The 13,415-nt window shown below is 68.9% G+C and overlaps 1 protein-coding gene across 1 annotated transcript; it reads right to left on the bottom strand.

Moving 5' to 3' along the window:
• Nucleotides 1–239: 239 nt before the first annotated feature.
• On the bottom strand, nt 240–13,409 carry TSPAN32 (tetraspanin 32; the record flags this gene model as incomplete). The annotated part of the gene is given in 8 exon segments (XM_039840374.1): nt 240–516; nt 973–1,064; nt 1,067–1,378; nt 3,018–3,104; nt 3,688–3,789; nt 8,971–9,045; nt 12,388–12,485; nt 13,283–13,409. Coding segments are annotated over 8 exon segments (1,035 nt in total), but the record flags the coding sequence as incomplete, so codon positions are not given.
• Between the last annotated feature and the right edge of the window lie 6 nt (nt 13,410–13,415).

Raw genomic sequence — 13,415 nt, 5'->3', positions numbered from 1 at the left:
GCGCTGCGTGCCCCTTTGCGGCCTTGACGATGGCGGGGTCACCTGACAGGGAACGGAGTGGCCCCGGGAGCAGTGAACGTCCCTGCTGACGGCCAGCAAGGGGAGGGGCCGTCGGTCCCGAAGCCCAGCCCAGCCTGGAAGGGGGTCCAGTCCACCCCTGGTCTGACCTTTTGACCCCAGCAGAGCCCCGTCCGGCCTGCCCTCTGGTTCCCCTGTTCTGACTCACTCCCGTGGGTTCTGTGAGTGACCCCTGCCCGCCTGCCAGCACGGAGCCTGCTTATCTGGCCAGCCCCCCGTTCCTTGTGCCTCCACAATATGGAGGGACAGCTCCCATCCCCTGCCTGAGGGTCCCGTGGGGGGCTGAAGCCGGGGCGTCAGCTGTCCTGGAGCAGCCAATGGCCACCCAGGTGTCTGCTCGGGCCCGGGCGGGCATCCGCTTCGGACGGGGGAGGAGGTGCGTGTGTCTCCTCGATGCGTCTGAAGAAGCTGGGCTCCTGGGGCCGGCTGCCACGGGCCCTGGGAAGTGGAGGGACATGGAGGCTGCTCTAGAAGGCGGAGGGGCCAGGCGGATGCCCGGGCGGGGCGGGAGCCAGGCGGCCAGGGGGAGCGACCAGGTGGGGTGAGTGGAGGAAATGCCGTGAGCACAGGGCGGGGTGCAGGAGGGGCCGCCCGGCGGCTGGGCCCGGCTCCTCCCTGCTCCCCGTGCATGGGGAGCCCTGGGGTCCCAGGATAGGGGTCCTGGCCTAGGGCCTCTCGGTGTCAGTGGAGATGGCACTTGCGAGGTCAGGGCTTGTGGGGTTCGGGGGCCAGCACAGGGCTTCCCTGTGCCCGCTGTAGGGTGGAGAGTGTGTGGGTTTGGCAGCCTCCCAGCCGCCCCCTCCCTCGGTGTGGCCAGCCGCCCCAAAGCCCCCCTCCCCAAGTATGGGTGCCCTTGGTGCAGGGGTCCTGCCCGGAGGGGGGGACGGGGCCTACCGTGGGCTCAGGGCGTATGTGCCCTTGCGGTGCAAGCCGTGGCCGGCACGGATGGCGAACCAGAGGAAGGAGCTGAGCAGCGTGGCGTACACCTGGGGGGCAGCAGCCCTTGCGCCAGCAGCTCCAGGGCGGGGGGCACAGCCTCCCCAGGTTCCCGGCCGTCTGGGGAAGGGAGAAAGGCGGGAACCCCCTCCGCCCAGGCTGGCTCCCCGGGGTCAGCCCAGTGCAGAGCTCTGTCCAGGGCTGCCCGGCCTCGCCCTTCCAGCGGGGGTGGGGACTCGGCGGGGCGGGTAGGGAGGTGGGGAAGGGGCCGTGGGCATACCATGGACGCGAGGCCAGCGCCGGTCAGGGCAGACGTGATGTGTCTGTGTGTCCTCAGGAAGCTCCTGATGGCTTGCAGACAGTCCTGGGCAGAGGGCAGCGTGAGGCCACCCGCCCTGCCCGGTCCTCCCTGCCGGGGCGTGGACCAGCATGCCACCCGGGGGAGGGGGTGCGGCACACCCCGGAACAACCACGCAGAGCTCTGGGAACGGCATTGCAAGCTAGCACGATGGAGCCGGGCTGAATGAGGGGCCGCTGGCCAGGGGCCAGCAGGCACCTTCCCTCAGGCAGGGCTGAGCCGCCCGTGTCGGGTCATGTGTCCTGGTCCCCAGCACCTGTCCAGGGCCGGGCTCAGCGCCTGGGCGACGAGAGGCAGGGCAGGCAACTGGCCAGTGGAGGGGCATGCCGGGGTCCTGGCTGCACGCCACATTTCCCGTGTCTCCCCAGGGCTCCGCATCCACAGAGGAGGAGGGGTAACCCCCACCTCCGAACCTCTCAGGGGGTGCATTTGGTTTTGGGGAAAGACATTGGCCTTTGGGGGCATGCTGGGGGAGGCTGCACAGAGGGACGCTGGGGTGCGGCTCTGAAGGCCTGGATGGGGACGGAGGGGGGCTGGCTTAGTGGCTGTCTGTCCATCTGCCCACAAGTTCACTCGACAGCGTCCGGGCCCTCAGGCCTCCCTGCTGTGCTCAGACCAGTCTGGCCCACACTTGGCTCCCGAGGCAGCTGGCACTCTGGTTTATCCCAGCTAAGGGACAGCCCCAGGAGCCCCGGACGCCGCCCTGCCGTCCAGCCCGTGGGAACACGGGCCTGGTCGCCCAGTCCCTCCACGTGGCCCCACTTCCTCTTGGAAGGCAGTTCGGGGCAGACCACTGTCCAGGGTATCATCCCCGTCCGCCTCCCCCCAGCCTCCCCCAAGGCGGCTCGGCAGATGGCCCCGTGTGCCCAGCCTTCCGTGCTGGCCTTACGTCCCCACCCGGGAGACCTTCACAGTTGGCCGCCCAGAGGTGCCCACAGGGACCAGGTCCTCATCCTCGCTTTGCCTGTGGGACCTGAGGCCTCGCCCTGGGTGGCAGGAACCGGCCTCCGCGGCCCTCGGCCCCCTCCCCAGCACGAAGCCTTCTGGGGCCCACGGTGCAGTGTTGGCCGCGTCCCTCCCTGGGCCTTGTGCCATTTGCGCCCTCTTGTTTGTTTCTTGGAGGGCGGCCAGGAGCCTGAGAGATAGGGGTGGGTTTGTTTCCCGGACAGCGGGGGCAGGGGAGCGGGGAGGCTGGTGGGGGTGCCGGAGGGAGGGGGTGCCAGGTCCCTCTCTAGGGCCTTAGAGAAGAGGAGGCTTCCTGCCTGTGGTGTCACTGGCCCAGGCTGACGCTCCAGTCCCCGGCTCCCTCTGTGGAATGTTCTCCGACTCCTGGAGTGGGGTGGGGGGGACCCTCGGGACGCCCGCTCCCCTCCATCCTCCACCCGCCACCGGAGCTGACCGCTCCTGTTCCCTGGGCCTGGCCAGTGATCACCGCTGTCTGTGTCTCACCCACCCCTGCGCTTCCAAGGGCCGAGTCTCAGTGCCTGGCCTCGGGCGACACCCAGGCCGGGAGTTGAAGGCGTGAGTGCAGTGTGGGGCCTGCGTCCAGCCTGGAGAAGGACCTGGCCTGGGTCGGGGTCAGGTCAGCCTCACCCGGCTCAGCCTCTGCCCCCCGAATCCCCCGCCCCGGGCCCGGGCCCCTAACCTGTCTTGCGGCCTCCTCCCCGTGACACGGCTCGGCCTGCCCACCGCCCAGGGGGCCGGAAGGGTCACTCCTCCCACAGCACTGGAACTGCAAGCACAGGGGGGCCGTCTGCTCTCAGATCCCCAGGTCCCCGCCGGACAGCTGGGGAGACCGAGGCACGAAGGAGCCGAATGACGACGTGGGGTCCGGCAGAGCCGGGGGCCCCTCAGAGGCCAGGACTGGGGCTCTGTGGGGCCCCGGGCCCTCCCTGCCCGCCCAGTGGGCTTCCTCGGAAAGGAGGGCCGACGGAACCTCAGGCAGCAAGGCCACTGCAGCCGCCCGCCTGCCGGGGCCAGGGCGGGCCACGGGCTGCGACCCCCGCGGTCACCGGGCCCTGCTGGGGGCTGTGCGGTCAGCGCCTCGCCGTGCTCAGTCGTTTTGGACAGTGGGCGTCTCTTTCGCTCGGGGCCCCGCGCACTCGTAGCGGGTCCTGTCCAGGGCAGACGGAGGAGGACCGGAGCTCTTTCCGCCCCACCCGGGGGCTTCGATGACCTGCGTCCTGGGGGTCCTGGGCCCTGGCCGGCTGACCCTGAGGGTCACCCCGTGCCCATTTCCTGGATCACGGGCCATTGGGGCAGGCTGACGGGCCCAGAGCCGCCCAGCGATGGGGAGGCCTGCTGTGCACACTCACCGTGTCCTGGATGGCCACCAGCTCCTGCCGCCGGGTGCCCGAGTAGCCTTTCACCACCTGGTCATACACCAGGTCATAGACGTCCAACACGGCGTCTTCCACCTGCACCGAGAGTCCCCGTGAAGCCCCCTCCTTCTGCCGAGAGGTGGAGCCCGGGTCCCCCGCTGTTGCCGCCCCTGCTCCCCAGGAGTTCCTGCGGGATAAGCCCGAGAGCCCAGGTCTGGCCCCGTGGAGCGAGGAGGGCCGGCCGAGGGACGCGTCCGCCTGCTTCTCTCTGGGAGCCGCAGTGGGGCCCGCGAAGCCGACAGCCAGGCTGTTACGGCTCATGCTGGGACAGGGCATAGCTCCCCAGTGACACGCTCGGTGTTTTTGGAGGGTTCCAGAAAGCTCGCACAGCTGGGCTCTGGGCAAGGCGTTTGTCTGGGGCAGCTGCGGGCACCCAGCGCCAGCTCCAGGCAGACGAAGCCCCTCGGGGCAGATGACGGGGGAGGGGCATCAAGCTACAGGGGCCTGGCTGGGCCCCACCTCACTCCGCGCCCGTCGCCCGGACCCCATGGCCTCTGCCCGCCTCCACACCCCTTTCCGTGCCTTCGCTCATGCTGCCTTCCCGGACCACGGTGCCACGTTACCCCTTCGGACAAATGGGCATCTCGCCTCCTCTAGGAAGCCCTCTGTGACTGCTCCTGGCAGAGAGGCATCCCCGAGCTCCCCGCCCTCTGGTGCCTCCCTCCCCGCCCCCCACAGCTGACAGCTAGGACACACTGATGGGCGCTCAGGGGTGCCCCAAAGGCTGCTGCCCCATGCCTGCTCTGGCCGCTAACACCCTCCTTGGGAAAGGAAGGCCAGCCTGCAGAACTCGGGGGCAGGCAGCAGGTGGGCGGTGGGGCCGCTTTGACCAGACTGTTCCCAAACCCCCGTGCGCCAGTGGGAGCCCGTGGACTTCCGCCCCCAGCGCTGCTCCCGTGTGCACCAGCCCCCCGTGGAGACGCCGCTCTGCTAGCCACCCCCAACGTGGCCAGCGGTTTCTTTCCCGCTGTGGGGAGCAGGCAGCACCCCGTGCTGGCGGGCCCGGCTAGCGACCCTGTCTCTGCCCGTTTCCCGAAGATGCATGAGAGGAAGAACAGCCAGGCCGCGGCGTCCTTGTCGGAGGAGGCCCGGGGTCAGTGGGGCAGCTGGCCGTGACGAGGAGGCCAGCTCCGACCGCCCCTCCTGGTTCCATCCCTACCCCTAACTCCTCTGCTCCCCACACTACGGCCCTGGGGCCTCCGGGACGAGCTGTCGTCGTGACGTTGGCAGTGAGGCTGATGCTCGGGATGATGCTCGCGGTGGCCGAGCTGTGCGCGTCTGCCTCCCTGTCCCCAGAAGCAGGGCCACACGCCGGTGTGGCCAAGCCACGCTCCCTGCCCACGGGCCCCGCGTCCGGCCGTGGAGGCCAGGTGGGACCCCCCTTGCTGGCCCGGACGTCTAGGTGGCGCCCCACCGTCATCTGCACCCTGTCACCGGGTTCAGGGGCGCTGAAGGAGTTGGAGGCCGGTGTTTCTCCATGGGAAAACTGGGGTACACCAGGTGGTCTTGGAAGCTCCAGGGCCCGGACACCAGAGTGCTCCCTGCCCTGCTCCTTAAGCCTTGCCATCCAGAGCTCCAGGAGAGCCCCCTCAAGACGGAGGTGACCCTCAGGAGGATGGGGGACCCTCCTCAGGATGGGGGTTCCCGGGCTGCTAAACGCTTGTTCCCTGGACAGTGCACATGTCAGATACCTGTACAGACCAGGTGCCTGGGGAGTCCATACCCCCATCCCTGGCCTCCCACCTAGCGACTCTCTGGCCCACGTCCCACCCCTACTGCCCGCTAAACCTGCCTGCGTGGCTCTAGGGGTGGCCTGTGGTGGCCAGGTGGTCTGCATACCAGCCCTTTAGGCCAGAGGGCCAGCTCCGACCTGAGCCCAGAAGGCGGCCTGGCTGGACAGTCGGGGAGGGAAGTGGCCGGCCTCGAGGCGGGGTAGGGGTGGGGGGCAGATGGCTGGGAGCTGTGAGGACAGTGGCCTATTAGCAATTCTCCGCAGGCTGCACTTAGTCCCTGCATGAATTATTAAGCGAGCCTGGCCATTCATTCACTCCTGGGCCAGTCTGGGGACGAAGGGAGCTGTGGCAGTGGCTCTTGGGCTGCGGCAGGCGTGTAATTAATAGCTCTCATTCTGTATTCATGGCACAGCCACCAGGCCACCACACTGCCGGCCAGCTCCAGCTTCGGGGTGACTGCCAGGTCCCGAGGGAGCCCGCATCCCAGGGGAGTGGCAGCTGGAAAACCCTGTGAGCAGTGGGGACAGCAGGGCCTCCCCGCCTCCCGGCCTCCCCCGCCCCCGACGCCCTCCGGGGTCTGTAGCCTGGCTTCCAGTCCCTGTCCTCCCCTGTCCTCAGGCCTCCCACCTGTAGGGTGGCCCTGACGAGCTGTCCTGACCCCGTATTTCGGCATATCTTAGGGGTTCCCTGTGGGGAAACATGCAGGGGGGCCATGGGGTGAACGGGCCTGGCTGGGCTCCCGCAGGACCTCGTGGAACAAAGGAGCTGAGCTGGATCTGCTCTGCCCACCTCCCTGGATGGAGAGCTAGGCCTGCCCCGGCTGCACGTGCCCGGGCTCTGGCACCGAGCACCGTCTTGTGCAAGCCGAGGACAGCGCCACGCTGTCCCGCGAGGTGGGTGTGTGCCCCGGGCTCCGGCTGCTCGCTGCTGGCGGGCCCCACTGAGCCCTCGCGTGCGCTGGTTCATCTGCCACCGCGAAGCAGCCCTCTGGGGTGGGGGGGACGCCCCCCTGGGAGACGCGGAAACAGGCACAGGAAGGTCACCTGAGAGGCTGACCTGATCCTCGAAGCCAGGGCCACTTCGCCCGGCCGCCTCGTGCCCATGGACCTGGCCATGTACGTGGCCACCCCAGAAGGCAAATGGGGTCCACCGGACCGGGGCCCGGGGTCAGGCCAGGCCCCAAGAAGTGACCCCGAGGGCCAGTGGGAACACGGACGGGATGAGGATGCTTCTTGCGGGGGACGGCGGCAGAGGTTGGGACAGGGAGAGGCTCAGCAGAGAGCCATCAGCTTTCGGCCCCTCTCGTTCCTGGAGCGGGGGCCCCAGCTGCACAGTGGCCTGTGGCCCCTGCACAGTGTCCCCTGCAGCACCCCAGACCTCGGGCTCGGAGCTGTAAACACACAGTGTGAGAGGAGGGAAGACGGGTGGGCGGCAGCCACCCCCGGACGGCTGCAGGGGGCCCCAGGGCACCCCGGAGGCTGTCTGGACTGGGACCACCCACGCCGTGACCCAGGCCGGTGCTGGGGCCTGGGTCACGGGAGGCCGCCTCGGGGGCTGCAAGCCCCTCTGTGAGTCTCAGGAAATGTCCTTTTTCCCATCTGGTGGGTGACCCCGAATGATGCCGGGGTGGTGGGTGGTCCCCTCGAGTGGAGAAGGGAAAAGAGGCATTGGCCCACCACAAGGAGCCCTGGCTGGTGGACCGGGGCCCCCCTCCCTGGTTCTGCCAGGGAGACCTTGTCCCCGACCTGGCCTGAGTCCCTCCATCTGCACACCAAGGGGATGACCACCACTCCTGAGGGCCTGGCCACTCAGCCTCACCCACTCCAACGGGCACTTGCGAGAGAAGCTGGGCCCGTGGCCGAGGGTGGGGACAGCAAGGACCAGCGAGGGGTCACGCATCTAACAGCACAAACTCAGCCCAAGAGCCAGCCCGGTCTCCTGGGGCTCTCTGAGCCTCTCCGTCCCGACGTGCGGGGCCAGGGCCGCTGGCGCTCCTGATACCCAGGGCTGAAGTCACGTCTCGGGACCCGCCGTGTGCACGGGTGTCACCCAGACAGGAAGTCCGCCTCAGCCGGTCAGGCTCCCTGGGCAGGGCCTGGCTGAGCACACGGGAAACTGCAACGCGGAGGGAGGCACAGGGCCGGCTCGGGTCGCGGGACGTCAGGCAGACGGGGCCTGTGGCCCGGGCGCCCCCGTCTCTCTCCGAGGCCCCTCCCTGGCCCCGCGGCCTCTTGGGCTGTGCGGGGGTCTCACCCGGGCTGGGCCCCATCTGTGGAGTTGGGGCTCACCATCTGCTGGGGATGGAGGCGGGGCAGCCTTCCCCTTGCCCCCTCTCTACCAGGGAGCAGCCGGGTCTCAGGGCTGGGCGGCGTTGAGCTTCCCGTGGTGGCCCGAGGCCTGGGCCAAGCCCCGAAACAGACATGCCCACCTCGGGAACAGCCTGCAACCTAGGGGTCCTCTGCAGCCGCCCCACCTGACCTACCAGGGGCTCTGGGGGGGCAGGGGGAGACGCCGGCGCTGGCCAGCCTTGCTCTGCGCCCTGGCCTGGTACCGCGGCCTGGAGCCACCAGCAGCCCCTTCTCGACCCACCGTTCACTCTCCTGCCTCCACCAGCCTCCAGCCTTGTGTCTGGCTGCTCCATCCAGAACAAAGCGTCCGGGGCGGGGGCCGGCCCTCTCTCTGAGCCTCTCGGTCGCCCATCTTCTCTGCCCAGACATGGGGGCCAGGCCTTGGCCTGGGAGGGGGTCAGCTCCACTCATGAAGGTGCCAGACCCACCCCCCAAACCAGACAGGCTCCCCGGGGATGTGGCTCTATGTGACTGCACTTCCCAGAGCTGGGGCTCCCCTCCATCCTTAAAAGTGGGACATGAGACTTCTCACGGCCCTGAGCCTCTCAGGACGCCCTGCCGAGGCAGCAAGCACCCGGAGGATGTTGTCCGGCTGGCTGGACAGAAAGACAGACAAAAAAAAAAATGGATGCCTCCTATGGGGGATCACCCCCACCATTGCCGGGGGCGTCATCACCCGGCCACCCCTGACATGAATGTCCCTGAGAAAGAACCCACACCGCAAGTGGAACCCGTGGAGAGCCCACACCCTGGTCACTCGGCAGCCTGGCCAAGGTCCATGGGCGAGGCCTGGATGCCTGTCCCCTCCGCCCACCCCGCAGACAGGCATCTCTCCTGCCTGGCTGTCTGCATCAGGGGTACACACCCCTTAGTGCATCTGGGAGCTCTGACAGCCTCCCCTCTAACCCTCAGGCTGGTACCCCCGCTAGCTCCCAGGAGCCTTCGTCCCAGCCCGGGAGGGGTGGGGCGGAGGGGTCCTGGTGGAGGGCTGAGGCCTGTCCCTGTGCCCCAGTGGTCCCCGAACACCCACGCTCCCCTCCCCCGGTGACTGGGCTGCTGGCAGGAAGCACAGACCCAGCCTCTCGTCACCCTGCTGGGGCCCTCACCTGGCTGGGCAGGGCGGGACAGGCGCTCACCTGGCTGGGGTTGTGGAACCTCCAGACGGCCACCTGTACCAGGGCACAGAACACCAGCACGAAGCACAGGAAGCCCTGGCAGGGGAGGGGCCGGTCACTCCGCGCGGCCTGGCGGGCTCCCCCCGGGGCCGGGCCCGGCCGTGCCCGTGCGGGCCGCTGCCCGAGCCCGCTCCCCCCGCCTGAGGCGGGACCTCGCTCGGCCAGCGCGCCGGCTCCAGCCTCTTTCTCTGGCCCTTTCTGGGACTTCGCCCACCATTGCCGAGTCTGGCTCCAGAGGGCCTGTCAGCGGCAGAGCTGCCCCCGCCCCGGTCCCAGCGAGGCGGGCGGGCCCTGCAGCTGCTTCCTGGAGGGGCGCTGAGCCGGGAAGGGCAGGCAGCACCCTCCCTGGGCCTGAGACGGGGTTGGGGGGTCGGGGGGCGGGAGACCTTCCCCGTGTCCCCGGCACAGGGCGGGCCTCCTGCAGGCCCCCAGCACGGACAGCTGGCTTGGTTTCGTTTTTGAAGCACCTGCTGCGTCGGGGCCGGGCCCCCCGGGGCTGCATCAGACGCCCCAGGTGCTGTGACCCCGGGCGGGGAAGCGCCCTCTCCTCTCCACGCCCTGCTCCGTCCCTGTGGCCCAGCGACCCTGTCCCCTCTCTCGGCACCGTCTGGACCCCGGTAGTGGAGGAGACGGGCCCATCCCCGCACCCCACTGTGCCCTTCTCTCAGTCAGAGGTTCTGAGCTATTGAGAACCCCTTCGCAGAGGGCCCCTCCCCCGAAAAACGCACACAGGCCCCAACGCTCTTTGTGGGCGTTTCAGAGGGTCCTCACAGACCCCAACCCGGCCAGCGTGCCGCCCTGGCTCTGGGCGGTCACTCCAGCCTCTGGCCACACAACCCGCCTCCTCCCTGCCCTACGGGCTTGATGACTCGGCCAACAGGTCATTCCCCATCCTGGGACTGTCTGCAGCCTGGGCAGGCTGCACCCAGCTCTCCCTCCCCAGCCTGGCTCAGGGTGACACCCAGGAGAGCGGATGACCAACGAAATGGAGAGACGCCTGCAGACGTGACAGACACACGGACAGCGGCTGGGCCTGGCAGGGGCGAGGAAACCGTCCACGCCGGGGGCTGGACGACGCTGGGAAAGAGCGGGCCCCCCACCAGCCCCAAACGCGGCGCTGGCGCGGGCCTCCTCACCCCGCTCCCAAGCAGCAGCCCCCTTCTTCCCGAGCCCCTCCTGGGTGGGGGGTCTGCAGGCCTGTCTCAGGATGGCCTGGTCAGTGCCTCCTGCTGCCCCCCACCCCTCTTCCTCCCTCTCTTTCCCCTCCCCTCCTCTCTCGTCTCTTTTCTCCACCCCACCCCCCGCTGGCTGAGGGCCACACTTCCCATCTGGAAGTCATCGCTCAAGGCTGCCTCCCAGGCTGGGGGCCCTAAGCCAGCTCCGGGGACCAGCGCGTTCAGACACCATTTCATGCCTCAGCAGAGAGCTCAACTCTCTGTCTCCCAGGCAGCCGGCTCTCCCTCCACCCGGCCGAGGGGTCAGAGGGGTCGTGGGATGGGGTTGGCCCCGAGCCTCCGCAGGGCTCAGGCCGCTGGGTGCAGCCAGGCCCAGCCTTGGCCGGTGTCTTTCTCCTCCTTCTAAATACAAACACGTAAATAAATCGAAATGGCTTCCTCCGGCCACCGTTGCTAGCGCTCAGCCCGGCCAGCTCGTTCATTTCCTGTGCGGGAGGCCGGTTTGGGGAGAGGCTGGGGGGGGTGGGGCAGGAGGGGGGACAGCTGAGCGCCAGTCACGGTGGGGAACCTCCCCCTCCCAGCCTCCTCACATGTGCTCACACACGAGGACACACGCACACAGGCGTGCCAGCTACAACACACACACGCACGCACACAGCTCAGCGAGCAGGCGTCTGCAAGCCAGGCCACCCGGCATCCCGCAGGGGCCGTGGGCGGGGACTGGGGTGCAGCAGGCGGTTCTCACAGCCTGCCCCAGGTGTTCCGTGACCCCAGGGCTGGGCAGTGGTCAGGGGAGCTGGGGACACCCTGGTGCCATAACTGGCCTGAGCCCAGAGGCCAAGCCCGGACGAGGGAACAGGCGCCCCCTGGTGTCCGATGCCGAGGCCCGGACGCTGGCTCCTCTGGACGCTGGCCTCCCCCGGCTGCCCACTGGAGACCTGGGCCTGGCCCTGCGGGCAGCCTGTCCTCAAGTGCGCCCCTTTGGCAGCCCCATGACGTCGGGCTCCCCTCTGTGGGGCAGCCCGATCAGCTCCCACTGGGGTTCCCTCCCTGCCTTCCCTGGCCCCGTGGGCTCTCGGCCTCAGCAAGGCTGAATAGGCTGAGTCCTTGGCCAGGCACGCCAGCCAGGTCCCGCTTTGGGGTCCTGCTTAGGGCCAGAGCTGCCTGGGCCTACCCTGCCCCCAAGCACACCCAGGGCTGGCTGGCCTGGGGCCGCAGCTCCAGGAGGGGACTCTGGCCCTGCCTGTGGCGATGTTCCCAACTGAGAGCCACTCCACAAACATTGGCTGACAGGCTGGGCCCAGAACCCTGCCCGCCCTGGGGACCTAGAAGGTTGCCTCCAGGGAGTTCAGAGGCCACCTGAGGAAGCACGGCCTCCCGCATGGGCTTCCAGGGGTCTCTGGCCCCCCCCGAGCCACTCACAGGGCAGGGGGGTCTGCAGAAGCGGGGGGCTGGGGGTGGAGAGAGCTGGGGCCTCCTGGCCTAGAATGGGGAGGGGACTGGATCTGCACCTCCTGGTGCCATGCAGTCCTGGCCACAGGCCTGAGAAGCTGAGTGGAGTGCTGGCTGAGGCAGCTGATGGGCTGCAGCCGGGGGTGCTGGGGGAGCAGCCGAGCACAGGCACCGGCTGGGGAGAGGGGCCGAGTGAGGGGGTCCTGGTCTATGGGGGAGGTGGGGCTTCAGCAGGCTGGAGGTCAAGACAGGTCAAAGGCACCAAGGGGGGCCCCTGGGAGAGACAGGTATGGGGGGGCAAGAGGCCAGTGCCGTGAGGTGAGGTTAGGGGGCCCTGGGGGCTGGGGTCCCTCCAGTAGCTGCGAGGGAGGGTGTAGAACTGGGGGGCACCCAGGCAGCAGGCCGCCCGGGGCGGCCGCACCCACCCAGGCCCACAGCCTTCCCTGCCTCCCCTGGAAGCAAAATTCACCCCAAATCCTGTCCCAGGGCCTCCAGTGCAGCAGAACCAGATCCCCTGGATTTTGGGGATGGCTCCCACACCTGGAGGGCCCTGTGGATGATGGGATGAGGCAGGGCCTGTGCCAAGGGGTCCCGGCTGGTCTAGGTGGAGGGTTCCCCATGGGCCCACATCCCTCCGGCCACTGTTTCTGTCAGGTCACTGCAGGGGCAGGCGGCCTCCCTGGGCTCATGGCCCTACCAACTCTCGATGCCATTCAGGGGTGTGGGGGAGCCGGGGGCATGGAGGACTCACCCCAGCCATGAGGCCCTCCGCCTCCCTCACAGTGGCTGTGGCACTCAGAACAGCACCCAGGGTCAGGAGCACGGCCAGGCTGATCCCCGCACAGAGGGCTGGGTGGTGGGGACAGAGGAGGAGGGTTAGGGGGTCCGGGGTGGGTCCCCAGGGCACGGAGCCTGGCCTCGAAATACACCAGGAGTCGGGGTGCCTGCTGGACTTCCACGGCCCTGAAGAGACTACACCCCCCATCAGGCAGGGGTGTGCATCCCACCGCCTTCCTGCAGGTCTGTCAGGGGTGACCCCTGCCCCCCCCGCTTCCTGCCCCCCCCGCCCTCTGCTCTCCCCTGAGGCTATCTTTGAAGCCACCCACCGCCACCCCATGCCTTGGTGACAGGTGGCTGAGTGGCGACTGCAATCTTATCAGTCCAGACCCAGGCTTCCTGCTCCAGGGAGGCTGAGGCTCGGAGCGAAAGTTAAAAAGTGGGGGCTGGGGACACAGGCCTGGGGCTGGGACCGCCCCCAGGCCCCGCGGGCCCACCCCCTTGGTCTCCTGTGCTCTCCCCTGCGGCCAAGGCCCTGGGGCACAGCCCTGGCCCTGCGAGCTGCCCAAGGCCTCGTCCGGGGCTGGGCCCCTCTCTGCAGGAGCAACCCTCCAGGGCCAGGGTGCGATGCCGCCCGACAAAGCCACGCTGTCCCCAAGGCGCCCAGTGTGGGTGGCAGACTCAGGCAGCAGCATAACCCCAGGCTCTGTCCACTGGAGCTGGGAGCCCAGGCGGGGCTCTCGGCCCGGACCCCGCCCGCTGCCCCAGCCTGGCTCTGCTGGGGGACCTCGCCCCAGCCCAGGGCTCGTCCCCAGCGGCCTTGCACCCAAAGGCCCTTCCCAACATCGGCCGCCCGGAGCCCCACTCACCCCAATGGTGCAAGGCCTCGTAGGGGCTCCCCTGTGGAGACGCACGGCCGACGACGGCAAAGTGGGCCCCGAAGCGGGTGAGCAACGCGGTGGTGGCCACGAAGAGGCCCAGCAGCTGGCGGGGAGCAGACCG

This window comes from Pteropus medius, unplaced genomic scaffold, assembly GCF_902729225.1.
Source record: "Pteropus medius unplaced genomic scaffold, Ma_sr-lr_union100, whole genome shotgun sequence".
Lineage (NCBI taxonomy): Eukaryota > Metazoa > Chordata > Mammalia > Chiroptera > Pteropodidae > Pteropus > Pteropus medius.
Note: the sequence above shows the minus strand (reverse complement) of the source record. Positions and strands in the feature narration are given on the sequence as shown.